Source organism: Diplotaxodon limnothrissa, linkage group LG5 (assembly GCF_057381915.1).
Source record: "Diplotaxodon limnothrissa isolate DT_005_m linkage group LG5, D_limnothrissa_male_GT1.1, whole genome shotgun sequence".
In the NCBI taxonomy this organism is placed as follows: Eukaryota; Metazoa; Chordata; class Actinopteri; order Cichliformes; family Cichlidae; genus Diplotaxodon; species Diplotaxodon limnothrissa.
In genome coordinates, this window is record NC_140600.1 from 17,837,463 (window position 1) to 17,855,154 (window position 17,692).

Below are 17,692 nucleotides of genomic sequence, written 5' to 3' on the forward strand. Positions count from 1 at the left end.
TCATGTCATTCAATCACCAGTCCGAGCTACAGTGACTATGTCACAATGGAATGCAACGGCCTTTTTGGCCTTTTGGGTTTCTTTTTTTTTTTTCTGCAGAAACAATTATGAATTTAGAAAAAGTAGAAAATCACAAAAGAAAGAGAAAACAACAACATGATTTCCATATTTTCAGCTGCCATTGCAACCATCCATCCATCAATCATCCTTTTCTTATTTAAATCAGGTCCACGAGGGCGCACTGGAGCCTACTCCAAACTGATTAAAAGGCTGGGATACCCACTTGGACAGGTCGCACCTCTGTCACAGAGAGACCAAACAATTACTCTTGCTCACAATTACAGCTCCTTCATTGTCAGTTTAGAATTACTGCTTAACCTTACATGCATGTCTCTGGATTGTGGGAGGGAGCCTTAGTACCCGGAGACAATCCACACAGGCACAGGAAGAACATCTAAACTCCCCACAGAAAGGCCCCAGCCGGCCAGTGCTAGCAATGCTAACAGCTACACCGCCATGCTGCCCACATTTGCTACCAAATGTTTAATATGTTGCATAAAAGTTGGGAAATTGTGGGACTGTCTTGAAATATCAAATATTGATAATGTATCACACTCCAGTGTCTTCTTGTCACTCTAAAATAGGTCTGCGTGTCTGCTGGGAAAAACTGTGTAATGCAATCTTTTCTGCTTCCGAATTCTGATAAAACTAAAATGATCAAGAGCTAGAACTGACAGAAAGATTTTTGTTGGCAGTTATTGTACTCTTTCTTCGGATCAGCTTATCAAAGATATCACAAAGACTTAAAAATGTCTTTTCTGGTGTTGGCTGTCTCAGACAATAATTCATGCTTTTGTTTCATCCGAATTGATTATTCTAACTTTTTGTTTTTAAGGTACATAAAGTCTTCTAAGCATAAAACTCTTTGATTTGATCCCATCTCAACAATTTGGAACTTGACTTGAATTAATTCTAACCTAAACAGATCTGAAGGAGGTTTTGATGATGTACAAAATTCAAAATGGGAAAAAGTGGCCCTTCATCATTCTGAAACAGTCTGACTATGCTCTTAATACAGTGAGAAGCATGAGCCCTTTCCTATTCATATTGCGATTTGAAAAGAAATCAGCAAATTCCAGGGCAGTTTCCTGTCATGGCACCACAGACATCTGCCTCCATGACTCTGTTTAGGCCTTAAAATCTAACCCGGGGACGTCAAATACATTTTACGTCTTGAGCCACATACAGCCCACTTTGATCTTAAAAGAGTCGGACGAGTGATTTTCCTCTTTTTGTCAGTATAAAGATGTTTGACTACACATTACATCCCAGAGATATCTTAATACAAGAAAAGGAAGTGCAATTTCAGCAGCATGTTTAAGATTTTCTACATGATAAATGTGCAAAATTACAGAAAAGGTTTTGGTAGCTGCCCAGATTGTCCTGTGAGTATAGAGTTTTTGTTAATTCACACTGGAAATGTTCTTCTTTTTTTAAAATCAAAATTTGATAAAGAAAAATGTGATGACAAACAGGAACATTTCTATCATTTAATTCTCTGAATGGCCTTTGGGAAGGTCTTTCTCAATAGGAAATACAGTTAAAAACCCCAAAATGCATGCCCTCTTTTTCCAGCCTTCCAGTGGCCTGGATTGTAGTCTTTGTCGGGCTGATTTTGGCCCGCGGGCCCTATGTTTGGCACCCCTGATCTAAACCTGATAATAATATTTTCTCTTTATTGTTCAATCGGTTGCTCTTCTTTTACCTGTCACCAGTTATCATTTTGGTATCTTCCTACCTTGTATGTTCACACTGTACATTTTCCATATGGATCCATTCTGAACACACAAAGCATGCGTTGCCGGTCAGACAGAGGTATCCTTTGTCTGTTACTCTTCCTGTTTTTTGGGACAGGCACTGTCCTGAGGCAAATCTGTGATACTGAGTGATTTTAAAATTTTATGTTTCGGTTTGTGATAATATTAAACCCAAGTCTGGACCCTGGTGCCCTTTTAGCAGATTAGCAAAGTCCTAACATAGAAATGTTGAGAAGGGCTCTGAATGGATGTGTGTGTTTATTCATGTGTGTGCACTAATGTGTGTGGAGTCTACTCATCTGTGGGCTGCTGTGAAGTCATCAGTCAGTAGTGGCTCCTGGCAGTTATGTCTGGAGAATGGTAGCGCCTGTATGACTCCCTGTCCTCCCTCTCTTGTTTCTTTTTCTGTCTTTTGCCACTTCGTCATCCCACCCTGTCCTTAGCTCTTTTGTCCTCTCGCCATCTCGGCCATCATGTAGAGATCAGTATCTGTAGCTCCACATCCATCGGGACCATTACCGCCTCACTCATTTGTCTGGATTAGACACTTGTCCACTGCTGTTTGGCCAGATAATCTACTCTTGATTTATTGATCGACCACATGGCTGAGTGGGTATAGTGGGACCCCATCAGTGGACAGCCCTTAGAAGCTGCAAGTTATAACACTGTGTCAATGGTTGGGACTGTTTCACCACATGTGCTCTCTGTTTGTCTCTCTCTCTGTCTCATCAGAGCAAAGAGGTTGGCTTACAGCTGCAAGAAGACCTGTTGAAAGTTCTTAATGAGCTTTACTCGGTAAGGAAAACCCTTTTTATTACAGTCACAAGCAAGATTATAATTTTGTCTCACGATCGCCTGCATTTCATACAGAACAATGAGAAAGAGCCCTGCCCTTGTTGTGCTATGGGTAGGTGTTAGCAGACACTAAAACTGCTTTCTTTTACCTTTTTTCACAGTGTATTTAGACAAATATGAGCTCATAAGAAAGTAAACAGTTTAACTACAGTTACCTCAGTCATTTCCTTACGTTCTGTGGAGTACGACCACCAGGTGTGAATTTGAGCAGCATTTCTTGCCGTCATCAGCTTTATGGTGCCTTCAGGGCCCCTAAAGTTTTTAGTTAGCAGTATCGTCACATTCATATTTAATATTTTGCTCGATCTACTCCTTTGGTTCACCACCAAAATGCCTGCAAAACTAATGACATCAAATTCAACTGTACCCTGTTTTTAAAGCTGATTAGCGGATGTGCCAAAGCTAAATGGTGATCGTGTTAAACATGCCAAACCTCACTGTCTTCTTCCACCATCACGGGCATCTAAGAGTCTGGCTCCACATTTTCATGCTACTGCCAAAAGCACTAAAGCAGTCTGAGTGTGTTTCACTGTCTGCGTGTGTGGGTTTTCTACTACAGCTTAAAGCTTCAGCTAAGGCTCAGCCAGGCCCATAAAAGCAACTTTTGCACTGTAATTATAGTCTATAGTAAGAGATAGGAATAGATCTGGTTTGAGTGACGCTCACATGCTTGCTCATAGACAAACCAGTGTGTCTGTCTGCAGTGTTGCTGGAGGGTTTGAGCAGAACAGCATAATGATGGCTCTAGTGGTGGTCGCTTGAATAAGGCTGACGCTGCACACGCTCTCGTTTCACGTGTTTAACTCTTCACGGTAAACTCAAACCACACCCCTCTGCCGTCCAGCACGGTGCTGTGACGCCTTCTCTTCAATATTTTGAAGCCAGCCATTGCTCGAGGTTTATCCAGAAAAGAGAGCCAATTGGTGTTTTGAGCTGTGTGTGCACTGAGCTTTGGTGCTTCGCTTGCTCACTGGCAAAAGGCCCGCTTTTGATACGGAGCCAGAAGTGAGCGAAGAGACACACATTTGTGTTTGTCTACAAATCTCGACCCTTGTTTCCAGGTGATGAAGACATACCACATGTACAACACTGACAGCATCAATGCTGAGTCCAAGCTCAAGGAGGCAGAGAAGCAGGAGGAGAAGCAGATGGGGCGCTCTGGTCGACAGGATGACCGCCAAACGCCGCGTTCCCCAGACACCCTGGCCAGCATAAAGATGGACGAGAAACCCGTCCGGCGTTCCAGCGTCAAAAAAATCGAGAAGATGAAGGAGAAGGTGAGCAAGCCTGCGTGGGATTAAGGGGGGAGGGCAAATCGAGGGGAGCGAGCAGATAGATGAGCAGATAGATGACGGCTGTTTCTGGGCTCCCCACCTGTTGTCAGACAGATCTATGTTTGTGTCTCATGAATGATTTATAAGTGTGCGCTTGGCTTATTGCTAACCCTGTTTATTATTACTGGAGCCTGTCACACCAGCACGGTTCCTCTCTTCTTATTACCGGCAATCAATACTGAGACGTTACACTGAAACACATATTAACCCTCTCTCTTCCTTCTCTCATTCTGTCCCTATTCTTCTTTCCTCTCTTATCAGAGGCAAGCTAAGTACACAGAGAACAGACTGAAGGCCATCAAAGCCAGAAATGAGTACCTGCTCGCCCTCGAGGCCACCAACAGCTGCGTCTTCAAATATTACATCCATGACCTCTCTGACATCATTGATGTGAGTATAAGCGCACCGCGTTGTTGTTGTGTCTGCGTTTGAGCCAGCGGTGGCTCCTCGGTCAGTCTCTTCACATTAGCCTCAGTACTGTCTCTCTTCTTAAGTCCTTATGCTTCCCAAGTGCATAACACAGGGTTTATTGTGCCTCTCCATTGACAGCCAGAGGCAAAAAGAAAAAAATCTAGATTGCACGGAAGCTGTTAATTCTCTGCTTGATTATAACGCATCACGGCCTGTTGAAATAACGAAGCAGTCATCAGCACGTTTCATTTCTGAAGAAACTGACACGTGTCTGGACAAGCAACATTTAACTAGGTAGGAGGTGGCATGTAGCAATACATCAGTTCTATTTATTTGTTTGTTTGTTTTTTTACAGGTTTTTTTGTTTCGTTTTAGTTTAAAAATTGTGTATAATTTTGCTTGGAACCAGCAAGCAGGTACCAGCTGGAGACAGTGTTCCTATCATGCCTGTGAAGCAAATTAAGGAAGCAGTAATCATGCAATTATTCATGTGTATGCATAAACAGTTTCTGCAAGGGTGACCTGAAAGGGCAGCGAAACAGGCTCATGACCTGAGTGTCACAGAAAGCTCCAGCGGCCCCAATGGCACTGGACAGCTTCCTGTTGCTGGAAAAGAGGATACTTATCTCAGCATGTATTCAGCCTTTTTTCTGTATTTATTCATCCTGTAAGTAAACTGCTACACCTTTAGGTATTAGATTATATCCAGTTTTATGTTTTAAAAATGACACATCTTTATGGTACTTCATGATAAATAACCATGAAATCACTTAATAGTAGCAGGTACAGAGAGAGGGACATATGCTATCGTAAAACAGCAGAACCAATATTATTATCAGCACTTCTTTTTTCTTTTAGCAAGATATTCCTCCTCTCCAATATCACAATGTTCATTCATTCATCAGACTTCGAGGGTCAGGTTTAAAAAAGTTCTTTGTAACAGCTTTTTTAAAATATATTTTGAATGAATACCATTAAGGAGAAGTTAGGGTAGACTACGGTTATTGTAGTAAGACGATATTGATCGTACAGCACTTTCCACTTGTATTTGATAAATGATGCTGACATAAAAATACAGGTCAGCAATGTGTGGGAGAAGTCTAGTGACACTGTCATATACCATGTTAATTCAGTGTTTCTGGTCTGTTTCTGGCTTTCTCTCTAAACATTTCCCATGTGCCACTGAATAAATGAATGAATTGCAGAACAAAGGGGCAAAACTATAAAAATTACAAAGTTAAAGAGAGTGGGGTTGTTTTTTTTTAACCAATAATGTTTATTCATACCATATGTCTGCATGTGTGATAGTGCTGTGACCTGGGCTACCATGCCAGCCTCCACCGAGCGCTGAGGACCTACTTGTCTGCTGAACAGAATGTGGAAACATCCAAACAAACAGGGCTTGGTGCTCTAGAGGGAGCCACAGAGAGTCTTGAAGCCAACGGGGACAAACAGAAAGTGATGGAGACCTACAACAATGTCTTCTGCCCACCAGCTCGCTTTGACTTTCAGTCCCACATGGGAGACACGGTAGAGTCGCGTTGCTCGTTTGTGCGTTAGAGTAAGTGTATAAATGTGATTGTTCTAATATGTGTAGTTTTTATTTTTTTCATTTATAGATGGGAGTGATGTGTGCACAGTCGCCACTTGAAAGCGACCTGATCCAGAGGTGTCAGCAGCTGCAATCCCGCCTCTCCACGCTTAAGATTGAGAATGATGAGGTCCGGCATGTTTCTTTTCTTCTTCTCGTTTTATTTATACATTTAGCCTCCCACACTTTCCACCTGCGCTGCGTGTTAATCCCAGCCTGTTTTATATCATTGCTGCCATTCAGGTGAAGAAAACCATGGAGGCTACTCTGTCCACCATTCAAGACATGGTGACTGTGGAGGACTATGATGTCTCCGAGTGCTTCCAGCACAGCAACAGCATGGAGTCAGTCAAATCCACTTGTGAATCCTATCTCAGCAAACCCAGCCTGGCCAAGCGACGGGCCAATCAGCAGGAGACGGAGCAGTTTTACTTCACAGTCAGTTCCAATTAATGCTATCATTTATCTAGCAATGACTCTGGTCATTAATGTTCATTTGTGTTGGCTGGAAAGGATAATCTGCACAAACTGTAACTTCATCATGTGTGTCTTTGTATGTGTTGTAGAAGCTGAAGGAGTTTCTGGAAGGCAGGAACCTGATCACCAAGCTGGAGGCCAAGCATGACCTCATCAAGAAGACCCTAGGAGAGGGTGAGTATGACTGCCAAAATGTCCTTCATATCTTTTAGAAGTTGATCTTTTTTCCTTCCCATCTGGGTGAGTGTTTACGTGCTGGGAGTCCTCCAGTGGGACTGAGGAGGATTCAGGATTCATGAACAGTCTGGTGCCCAGAGGCTAAACAGGGAACAAATCTGAGAGATGAGTGGTGCAGTGGGGCGCATCAGTGAGCAACGCAGGGAAGCAGAATCACTTTAATATATCTAATATCCACACGTTCAGTGTGTGTGACAGAGGGCAAGGGTAGGTCAAAGTGACAGTGACCATATGTGGATGCAGCTGTTTGCTTAACTTAGTTTGTGTGTGGGGAAGGTGTAGCAGTGGGCTGAAAGTGCCATCCAGTTCACAGCGTTGTGGGAGAACCCCTCCTGAGTTGTGTGTGTGTGTAAAGCTAAAAGTGGGAAGTGTGTTTCTCTTTTTTTTTTCTGTTCCATCAGACAAATTTCCTCATGCGTCCTGTTTCTGCTATAACTGCCTATCTCTCTCTTCTCTGTCATAACTCCCTTTACCCCACTCCACCCCCATCCCCTTTTCCTTCCTGCTTCTCCCTATTTTAGGTCAGAAGACTGACTGTTGCCTTGCCAGGTAGGTGTGGCGTAGGAAGGAAATATGCTAATATACACATATAGGGACCCACACATGCGCGCACACACACATATATTCACACACATATTTACCAAAGCAGTGTTAAAGCCTGATTTCTTGGCAGGCAGGGTTATTATTTTCCTTGTCAGTGTTTATAGATATCCTCAACACATGTCCATGTGTGTCTGTGTATACAAATAGAGTATTACCAGAGTTGGGAGTATAAATAGACTTTCTCTGGAGACATAATGACAGAGTGCCGTTCTCTTTTTCCCTTTTCCCTCTCTGCTGCGTAGCGGACGGAGAAACTCAACAGTACGGAAGCAGGTAATTATTTTTTGAGCATTTTGTGTGTGTGTGTGTGTGTGTGTGTGTGTGTGTGTGTGTGTGTGTGTGTGTGTGTGTGTGTGCGCTTTGTTTTTAACTCAGGCCACGTGATTTCTCACAACATCCTCCTCCCATAGGGTGAATTTGTACCTATTATTTGTATCGTATTACTCATTTTAATGTAACCCGATATAGCAATGCACAAACGTACATGTCTGCTTCTACAGTTGCATCTGTAGTAGCTGATCAGCAGGCAACCTTTTCATGAGAGAATCTGGTGTTTGTAGCTCCCCCTTGTGGTTGTGTTTGTTTTAAGCGCTGGCTTAAAATGTAATCCCAGTAATTGTTAATTTTAAATTATATCTAAAAAAAAAACAAGACATAACTGTGATGAAATATCTTTATATTCTGAGCATGTACTGTCTAATATGGATTCCTTGGACTCACTGCCAGAGATTTTTTTGGAATCCCCAAACAAACAAAGGGAAAAGGAAAAGGTGCTGTCTCCTAGCAACAGCTGGGAACCCAGTGCCCACTGTCCTTCCCCCATGTCTGATACCCGTTCCTTCTAAATGTGTGCACCCATGCATGTGCATTTGCAGACATGTCAGAAGAAAGAAATGTGCCGTTTTCTTCCTCTGACAGGAGTAACTCTTTTCCCTCTTATTGCAGGAGTCGGGCGAAACCATTCCCCTGATGGTTGAGAGCTGCATCCGCTTCATCAGTCGCCATGGTGAGGAAATTCTGCGGTGAAGTGATAGGTTTAGGATCAGCTTTTTTCTCTCTGCTGATTGGTTAAACTACTACAAATGCGATTGGTTCTGGATCTCTTTGAACTGGAAAAAATGTATCAGAATTCTTCCCTCTAATTTCAGATTTGTGAATCTCTGAAATTGAACAAGGGAATTGATATTGACTTGTGTGCGGTTGTGTATGTGTGTAGGTCTGCAGCATGAGGGAATCTTCAGAGTGTCAGGCTCACAAGTGGAAGTCAATGACATCAAGAATGCTTTTGAGAGAGGTAACACTGTCCTGCAGGAAAAACAAGCATTTCCCCTCTGTTGTGTTTATCTAGCGCGTTATTATCCGTTGTGTCCCACGGTCCCTCCTCTTCTCATCCGGTGTAGGTGAGGACCCGCTCGCAGGGGACCAAAATGACCATGACATGGACTCAATTGCTGGTGTGCTCAAGCTTTACTTTAGAGGCCTGGATCACGCCCTCTTCCCTAAAGAAGTCTTCCATGACCTGATATCCTGTGTCTGTAAGTGTTACTTCCTTTTGGCTGTTTGTGTGTTTATGAATTTGAGAGTGTGAGTAATCTCATGGGGGTTCATTTTCATTTTCAGCAATGGAGAGCCTCACAGAGCGGGCAGTTCATATTAAGAAGGTTCTGCAGTCCCTACCAAGTAAAACCCTCATCATCATGAGATACCTTTTTGCCTTCCTCAACCAGTGAGTACCAGAGCGCTCAGAGGCCAGATGTTTGGGATTAAGCTATAGATGTATCACTAACTACAATTTTGAACATAGATGGTGTGTATTAATGTGGTAGCACAGTCTAGTGTAACGCTTTGTTGGGAAACCTACTGGGCCACACCTTTTAATCTTTGAATTCAGGTGTTTTCACTTCCTGTGTCGCACATAACCTGCTCCTGCTCTTTGACACAGTAGGAACAGTGGATTCACTAATCTTAAAACAAACAGCACAAAAGTAGGCATGCAAACCTATCACAGAGCTACTGCTAATAATTAAATGTCATCAAACTGTTGATTTGGACAACAGAGTTCAAAATGTATGTATAAAAATGTAAGTAATTCACTGAATCTTCATTCATGAAGAAATATACTTTCAGTATCAATCAATGTAGAAAGAGTCCACAGAGCAGAAGTCTAAAGGAAGTATGGTTAAAAACAATATCTACTACATAAAATCTAAAACTTGCTTAACCACGTGTAAAGGTCACTATAAGCAGCCCTATTCTGATCCACTTGACCTATAGCAGTGGTTCCCAAACTTTTTTGCTGGGCCCCCTTTTGTTTTACAAGAAAAGTGTTTGCTCCCCCCCCCCCCCCCCCCCCCACACGCACAAACACATCCTCCAACCACACAGAGTTCGTCACGCAACGTTAAAGGTATGTGCCTTTGATCATGTCACGCTGTGCGCACGTTATTGTTTACATGAGATGAATTGCAGAATGATAGAGACAAAATACTGTTAATCTGACTATCTTCAGGTTTTACACGCTTACATACACACGCGCAGTTACTGTCCCTCAATTTAGAAAGGCAGAGGCGTCACGGTGTGATTATTTTACGTGTAGTTGTTTTTTTTCCTGTGTAATAATATTCAACATTGCTATCAATACATTTCTCAAAAAATGCCTCTCTGTGCAAAATGGGTTTAAAAACATAAGCAGCTGTGGGATACTGTTTGTCCGTGATTTGAACCGGGGGACAAATCGTGGCAGGATCAGCCTGATATTATTTGTATCCTGCTGTAACTTTACTGTATAAAGAGCTAATATCTCCAAAATGTCAGGAGTAGTTATTTATTACAAGAAGTGTAATAAATCACTTCTTGTAATAGTTTATAATTACAAATCACGGACTGTTTGTCCGTGATTTGGAGAGCCCAGCGCTGCTCCCGATGCAAGGGAAACTAATTCTGTCGCAGAGACCTACCTCGGCAAAGGAAAGATATGCTTCACCATATTTTCTAGTCTTTGGCTTGGAATGAAGTTGGTTTGGAAACATATTTGGCGATGCTTCATCTCCAGCTTTGCGTTTGTGTGGGAGCCCCGTCACAAAACCAGTCAATGATGTCCAAGGGTTCTTTTTTTGTTTTTTGTTTTTTGCGGGCCCCACATTTTGGGAATCTCTGACCTATAGTCACTTGATTATTTGGTAAACATCCGATTTTATATGGCCATCTCACACAGAATCAAAACATCCTTCAACTTTCATGGAAAGTCAAGTTCGGGGTCATAAAAGTCCACAAAAGAAACTATAACAAGCCCTTTATTACTCAAGAAACTGTAAGCCTTCCTCTCTGTGAAATTAATAAATTTCCTCCATTGAGTTTATTTTAGTAGTTCAATATTCTGAAATGGACTCAGTTTCATCACACTAGCCAAAAATCCAATCTCTTTTAAAAAAAAAGTGAAGGGCAAACAAAAAAGCTTTTTTAACAAAGGTACTAATCTTGTATCAGTTCAAAGAAATATTAAACTAAGAGCAAGACCACAAAAAAACTGTCTGAGTGCATGTACGGCACGCAGAGACGCAATCCATTCTGTCCAGTCCGTCCTTAAAAGCCGTGACTAAACCCTTCAGTTAAAGGGAGAAAGGGTAAAAAGCAATATGGTGTGGGAGACGTGACATTTGAGACTCATGGGTAAACCAAGTGGTCCCAGACAGCTCATGTGGAGAAGGGGAGTTTCTTTTACGTGAGTGATTTACAGTCAACCCCTAAACTCCTGCTTCTTCTCACTCACTGAAACGCGCACACACATCGTCGGAGTCTCTCCATCACCAGGTTATAAATGACTTGTCATGGTTGTTTGGGTTTATATGTTGAGACTCTGCTTTCTCTTCTGCCCAGCCTGTCTCAGTACAGCGAGGAAAACATGATGGACCCCTACAACCTGGCAATCTGTTTTGGCCCCACCCTGATGTCTGTCCCAGAGGGTCATGACCAGGTTTCTTGCCAGGCCCATGTCAACGAACTCATTAAAACTATCATCATCCACCATGACACCATCTTTCCTGGACCGCAAGACCTGCAAGGCCCCATCTACACTATTCCTGGAGTTGCAGATGACTTCTGGTGAGGCTTGGGGAAGAAACCCCATAAATCACAATGGGATGAAACTTAAATTACTAAAGCTTCTTGAAGCTAACTGGATATATCTTCCAATTGTTTTTCAAACTGCTGTAGAAGGGACTTAGAGATGATGAGTAGGCCAGAAATGGGGAGTGGGGGTTGATTTAGAGGCTGCCGGGGAGTGATGGAGGCTCAGCTTGTCTGCCCTACTCTGGGTAAGGGGCCACGAGGATCAGCTTACCCTCTGTCACACTAAAGATTAAAGCCCCGCCTAACCACAGAGCACAGCGTGTACACACTCACACACCACAACGCACACAATGGTTACTTTCAGTTTTACTATAATGACAAGCCCGGGCACCAGTTATTATGATTGCTGGCAGTCATTCCGATTGTACAGACTGTATGTCACACAAAGTATGGTGACTACATTCACGCTAGCATATGCTAACTTTATTTGAATCGACCAGAATGATTCTGTGAGCTTGTGTCATCGCTACAGAAAATATATCCACAGGGTAGTCGATTGTTTCATTTCAATATTTTAAACATCTTATACAATCCCTGCAAATGACAAAGAAATTCCAGCAGTCTGTGTTTTTCTGTTACATTCAATTCACCAACCTTCCAAAACAAATTTGTTTTTGATGGCAGGCAGCTCAGAATGGGTGAACACCACGTTAAGCACTATGTAGAACCTGTCTAACCTTAAAAGGCTCTATATAACTGCAGACCACAACTTGGTCTGCAGTTATAACTTGGTGCAGGATTTTGAGGTCAGATTGTGAGTTATCAGAGAAGTATGGCATCCTCTAACTCCTGCTGCCCTCCATTTACTGTAGTGACAGTCAACACTGTGAGCCCCCTCTTGTGGAAGAGCCAGCACCTGACACTGTCTCTGTCAGCCATAACAGCGAAGATGGTAAGTAACATACAAAACTAACTACATGCACTGTATGTGCTTTATATACTGGCTTGTTTTTCATTAGTTTAGGAGATCTCATGCTTTCCTAACCATTTACTGTGGCTTAAATTTTTTTGTGCAAGCTCACGTCTTGCTCCCATTAATCTGTTTTGTTATTGCGCAGCAATTTTTAACGTGATTGCAGTCACTGAATGAAACAGCACTAACCTGCCATGCGCTAATCAGGCTTCCTCTCTCCTACACCTCTCTATTCCCTCATTTTTGCGGCTCCTCTGCTCCTCCGCTCCTCTGCCACATCCCCTGTCTCTCCGCCGTTCTCTGAATCTCAGGCTCCTTGGCTGTTTCAGAGTCTGATCCAATCGAAGCCATCGCTAGGTTTGATTACACAGGCCGGACCGGTCGGGAGCTGTCATTCAAGAAAGGTGCCTCTCTGCTTCTGTACCACCGAGCCTCTGATGACTGGTGGGAGGGACGACACAATGGAGTGGATGGACTGGTGCCACACCAGTATATTGTGGTCCAAGACACGTAAGATCTGTTCTAGTAATTAATCTACGTCATACATTTTAAGAGGCTGACTTTTGTATTCATTAAATTAGATGTTACTTTAAAATTTTTGTCTGATATGAATGTTGGTTATAATAATAATATTTTACCCAGAGAACAAAGAGGCCTCTGTCAAAAGCATAAACTGGAATGATGTCAAACACTGACCATGAGTAAATACAGAAACTAGTCCAGTGGAAATCCCCGTTGCTAAGGAAGTGCAGTCATACAGACTGCATATCATAGCAGATCAATTTCCTCTTCAGCTTAGCCTCTTGTTTAAACAAGCATGCAGAGAGGCTTGTTGCGTTAGTGTAAGGATTTTCCCTCCCTGCTACCCAAGCACAAAAATCTGAACCTCATGTTCACTTTGCTGTTGCTAACTGTTCTGCAACTGCATTGCAAATGACTACAATGAGATCTGGGATTTATATAGAGAAATACCTTATTTCTTTTGTACAAGTATAAATGTAAGAGTAGGTCAAGGCAGATTTCTATTATTTATTTAATGCAGCTAAGACTGTTTTTTTTTGACTGCTCGTGGTTCGCGTGGAAGTAAAGAGCAGCTGCTATATAGCTTTAAAATAAGCTTTTTCTTGCAGATGTGTCAGTGTGCGTTATATTCTCTGCTTTGTAGGTTTGATGCAAGGCAGAGGCAGAGCGGGAGTAACGCGATTTTGCTGTGTTTCTTTTTTCCCTCCAGGTCTGATGTGGGGCGAGGAAGTCCAAAGCCAGACTTGGACAGCAGGGATCTGCTGGAGGATAGAGTACCCACTCGAGTCAGTGCTGCCTCTCCTACAGGAGCTCATGTAGCTGACATCTATCTGGCCAACCTGAACAAGTGTGTATCGTGTGCAGATACGTCTCAAAATATATACGTTTCAGTCAGATGACAGTTTGTGACATTAGTCATGTGTGGTTTTATTCTTTTCAGATTGTTTTTCCATTAGCTCCATGAACATTTCGTAATGATTCACAATAGTATAGAAAAGAAATGAGTAAAACATTTGTGTTATTCAGGCTGAGGAAACGGCCGGAGCCCGGGAACATCAGAAGAACGTTCCGCTCAGAGAGCGACAGCACAAGTCCAGGAACCAGCGGAGGCGGGGGAGGAGGAGTGAGGACCGCTTCTCTTCCTGTTGGCGGCGCTCTTGTAAAAGAAACCGGGGACAAGCGACCCGTGAGCGCTCATAGCATCCTCAACTCAGTTACTCGCCACTCCTCACTCAAGACCAAGGTACTGTAACTGGATCTCCTTTTGTATGCAGACATGGAGTGACTGCACTATTGCTGTCTGGGAAAACATTTAATTGAGGCCATTGTGCTGCTTTTAGGTGGAGAGTCCACAGTTGCGGAAGACGACTACAGCAGGGCGCTCCAAGAGCTTCAGCAACCACAGACCACTGGACCCTGAAGTCATAGCCCAGGTGGATCCCCTCTCACAGGTACTGCTTTCATTTCAGCTTCAAGTTTAAACATCTGGAACATTTCAGCTTTCTGTCTGTGTGTGTTTACTTTATGTCGGATTCCTTCATTACAGGACATTGAAACAACCTTAAATGAGTTCAGTAAGCTGGAAAGACAGAGCACCCCGAAACATACACATACCCCTGACGTGGTGCTGGACACCCTGGAGCAGCTGAAAAGCGGAGGAGGAGCTTCAGAGCCCTCTAGTCCACTCCACTCCCGTCTGTTGCGGGACAATGAGGGAGGCTCACACGCCCATTCACTCCAGCGCAGCGCCTCCTCAGCTAGCGACGTGCCCTCCTCCTTCCGCCCTGCCAAGAGCCAGCCACGGAGCCCCCTGCCCTCTGCCACGTCCCCGTCTTTGTCCACCTCTCACTCCTCATCCCTATCTTCCTTCAGAGAGTCGCGCCCGCCAGCAACAAGGCCCAAGCCGGTGGTGTTCCCAAAGGGTGGAGGAGGTAGCGGCAGTCCAGCAATGGGCTCCCCAACCTCCACTGTTCCCCCTACGCCTCCTCCTCCACCTGCAGGCCACACACACTCTCTCCCCCACACGCCTCCCCCTCCCCCTCCATCCCAGTCTAATGATAAATCTTGCCCTGCTTAAGTCCCAAAATGGAAATCCTGATTCTTGCAAACTCTTAAGATTCTTGCAGCTCTTCTGTCAGGTGCCAAAAGCGCTTCGCTTGTTACACATAGGACCCGTAACCCAATTCTCACATGTAGCATTCACTACTTGGAGACCAGATGAGTTCCTTATGATGCCATGTTCAATTTAGTGTCAAGTTTTTAATCTGCCCTCTCCTGCCAGCTCTGCTTTACTACAGCTCAACTATCACTGATAAAGCAAAAGACACTTCTTCTCTCTTTTTTTCCTTCTTGCCACCACAGAGATTCCAGACTTTGCTGGATTTTCAAATCTTGTACAGGGGAGCAGGACTCAGGGTGGACTCATACAGGCCCTGGAGCTTGCATACACTAGTTTGCGTTGTATGAAATTCCATTTGAGTGGGCGTGCAAGAGTGTTACTTGCCTTTTATACACAGATTTATGTGAGGAATAAAAAGCACTGTTTTTTTAATTTGTTTGGTTTTTTGTATAGTAGATACGACAGCGTTTTTTATCTTTTTAATGACCCCGTGACTAGCAGACCAGATTTCAGAGAACAGACTGTGAAATGCTAACCTCTAACTCACACACTGACCTGCTGCTTCAGAAGTGGAAAGCTGGAGGTAAAGGCAGACTTTTGGGATGATAACAAAAAGAAAAGAAAACTGGTCCAAATACCTGTGCAAGTCATATGATGGAGAGCTTTACTTTGCCTTTTTCCTTCAGTGTTCAATATCATTTCGAAATATTCTTATTTTTTAATATTTCTTTTTTTGTATTCGCACCACAACAGGAGCATAAAATAACATGGCCAACAATAATTTTAAGTCTACGTAAAGCAATACAAATGCTAAACCCTGGTAGTTTGTGGCATTATGTGCTGCTCGTCTCCTGCAGCTCGGTTTTGTGTGTAGGGGACCACTGAAGACCCAGCATTTTCCTATGTAGTGTTGGACTGTACATGCAAACGTACGTTTTCTTTAAACGTATGTGCGTGGCAGTGCTTTTGTTTTGTGGCAGCTAAACCCCTTTCAGGTTTTCCTTGCATGTTGGGGGCCGCTGACAGCAGCCACTGCAGCAGCAGCAGCTGTCCGAGTCCAACTCCAAACAGAGCTACATTTTGCTCCTTTTAACGACATCCTTCAAACATAGCTGTAAAAAAAGGAGTTTTGATTATTCTAACAGTGTGTATGTATATTTAATAATCACAATGATAACTGGAAGCACGGAGCTGAGATTCCTCCTGAGTGTGTTTATATAAAAGCACAACCAACCACCTCATCGAATACGTTCTTAAGCAAAGTTTGTTTATATTCTCATTTGGGGTTTTTTTTTGTTTTTTTTTTGGGTTTTTTATGCTCAGAATTTGTAAATTGTGGAGTTTTGTAGCCACCTGGGTAAATGCACATGCGTGCTCCTGTGTCAGGCACGCATTGGCAGAGTATGTATGCACCTCACCCAGCCCTTGCCTAAGCAAAAATGGATGCCAACCAACAGCGACTGCCTGGAGACACACAGAAACTTCTCCGGTGTTTTGGAGTGCTGGCCGCCTGAGCGCTGAACAAATATGCACTGTATAAATGTCACCAGATAAAAAGCGTACAGGGATACTTAAAATGTCTTCGTTTGCCAGTTGTCTTCACCCAGATCCAAGAAAGAAAGCCTTTTTTTGTAACCGTGTTGAACAAATGCTAAACTCACATTACCCAGCACATAGTGCACTCATGGATGCTCTCTCTCTCCCAGGCAATGATTTGTTAGTGTTAAGGTTTATTTTTAATCACTGTATACTGATTGTGTGTTACCTTGTGTATTTGTGTTGCTCTTACCTCATCATGAGAACTGGAGGGATTGTGCGCGCGTGCATGTGTGTTCGTGTGTGTGGTTGTGGTGCAGAAACATGAAATGACATTGTCGGCACAAACACTCTCGCACATACACACCATGCATGTGGGTGGTTGGTGTGTTTTGTCCCAGTTGTGCTGTCCAAAGGGAACTGGGAGCCTCTTTTGATCTCAAATCAATCATCGTGCACTTGAACAACTTGGCTTGCATGTGGACTAACTGTGTGGGGATGATAATGTAGGCGTTGAATATTGTTACATATGCATTTTTGTGTCAGTTTGAAAATGGCAGAACTTAAAAACAAAACAAAAAAAAGACTGTAATGTCAAATCTATTTATAGTTGTCTCTGTATTACTGGAGAATCCTGTGTTCAGATTTACTTTGTAAATACAATGTTGTACATTACAGAGGTACACTCTTTTTTTGGTACAATATTGTACAGTAATAGCAATAGTAGTTTAATCAAATAGGCCTTATATAATATTCCACGTGTAGTTCTTGTTGTAGATCTGCTTTTTTGTTCTTTTGTTTTTTTTAATAAACATTGCTTGCTATAAAGATTCTTGATTTGTTTGTAACAATAAATTGACAACATGAAACTCCCAGGAAGTCGTTCTTTAAAACGTTATTTCCAATTTTATGTCTGTCCACTGTTATTTGTTTATTACGTCTTACTATTGTGCATTAGTAAGACGTAATAAACAAATATCCACGGCACGAAGATACAGCTGTCCAAAGGGGAGTTTAAGCGATTTAATGTTAAGAAAGTCAGAAAATCCCTTAAGCCGTGCAGAACTCTCAAAGAACTCTGCAAAGTGCCACACAGAAAGTTGGATGAATGCATATATTATATATCTTCAACATTAGAAAAGACTGTGA

The 17,692-nt window shown here is 42.8% G+C and overlaps 1 protein-coding gene across 3 annotated transcripts in view; it reads left to right on the top strand.

Annotated features, from left to right (window-relative positions):
- srgap2 (SLIT-ROBO Rho GTPase activating protein 2) overlaps nt 1–17,295 on the top strand; it is a 56,779-nt gene extending 39,484 nt beyond the window's left edge. For 2 of the 3 annotated variants that reach the window (XM_085353188.1, XM_085353190.1), the window contains exons 4-23: nt 2,550–2,612; nt 3,734–3,949; nt 4,268–4,396; nt 5,726–5,947; nt 6,037–6,138; nt 6,252–6,446; nt 6,575–6,659; nt 7,244–7,271; nt 7,568–7,598; nt 8,271–8,331; nt 8,542–8,619; nt 8,726–8,860; nt 8,946–9,051; nt 11,202–11,426; nt 12,266–12,345; nt 12,678–12,876; nt 13,598–13,735; nt 13,915–14,131; nt 14,229–14,339; nt 14,435–17,295. In XM_085353188.1, the coding sequence (XP_085209314.1) occupies nt 2,550–2,612; nt 3,734–3,949; nt 4,268–4,396; nt 5,726–5,947; nt 6,037–6,138; nt 6,252–6,446; nt 6,575–6,659; nt 7,244–7,271; nt 7,568–7,598; nt 8,271–8,331; nt 8,542–8,619; nt 8,726–8,860; nt 8,946–9,051; nt 11,202–11,426; nt 12,266–12,345; nt 12,678–12,876; nt 13,598–13,735; nt 13,915–14,131; nt 14,229–14,339; nt 14,435–14,965 (2,952 nt within the window). In that variant the 3' untranslated portion in view covers nt 14,966–17,295. The remainder of the gene's footprint in view (nt 1–2,549; nt 2,613–3,733; nt 3,950–4,267; nt 4,397–5,725; nt 5,948–6,036; nt 6,139–6,251; nt 6,447–6,574; nt 6,660–7,243; nt 7,272–7,567; nt 7,599–8,270; nt 8,332–8,541; nt 8,620–8,725; nt 8,861–8,945; nt 9,052–11,201; nt 11,427–12,265; nt 12,346–12,677; nt 12,877–13,597; nt 13,736–13,914; nt 14,132–14,228; nt 14,340–14,434) is intronic. The other variant, XM_085353189.1, reaches the window with a different exon arrangement.
- The last annotated feature ends 397 nt before the right edge of the window (nt 17,296–17,692 follow it).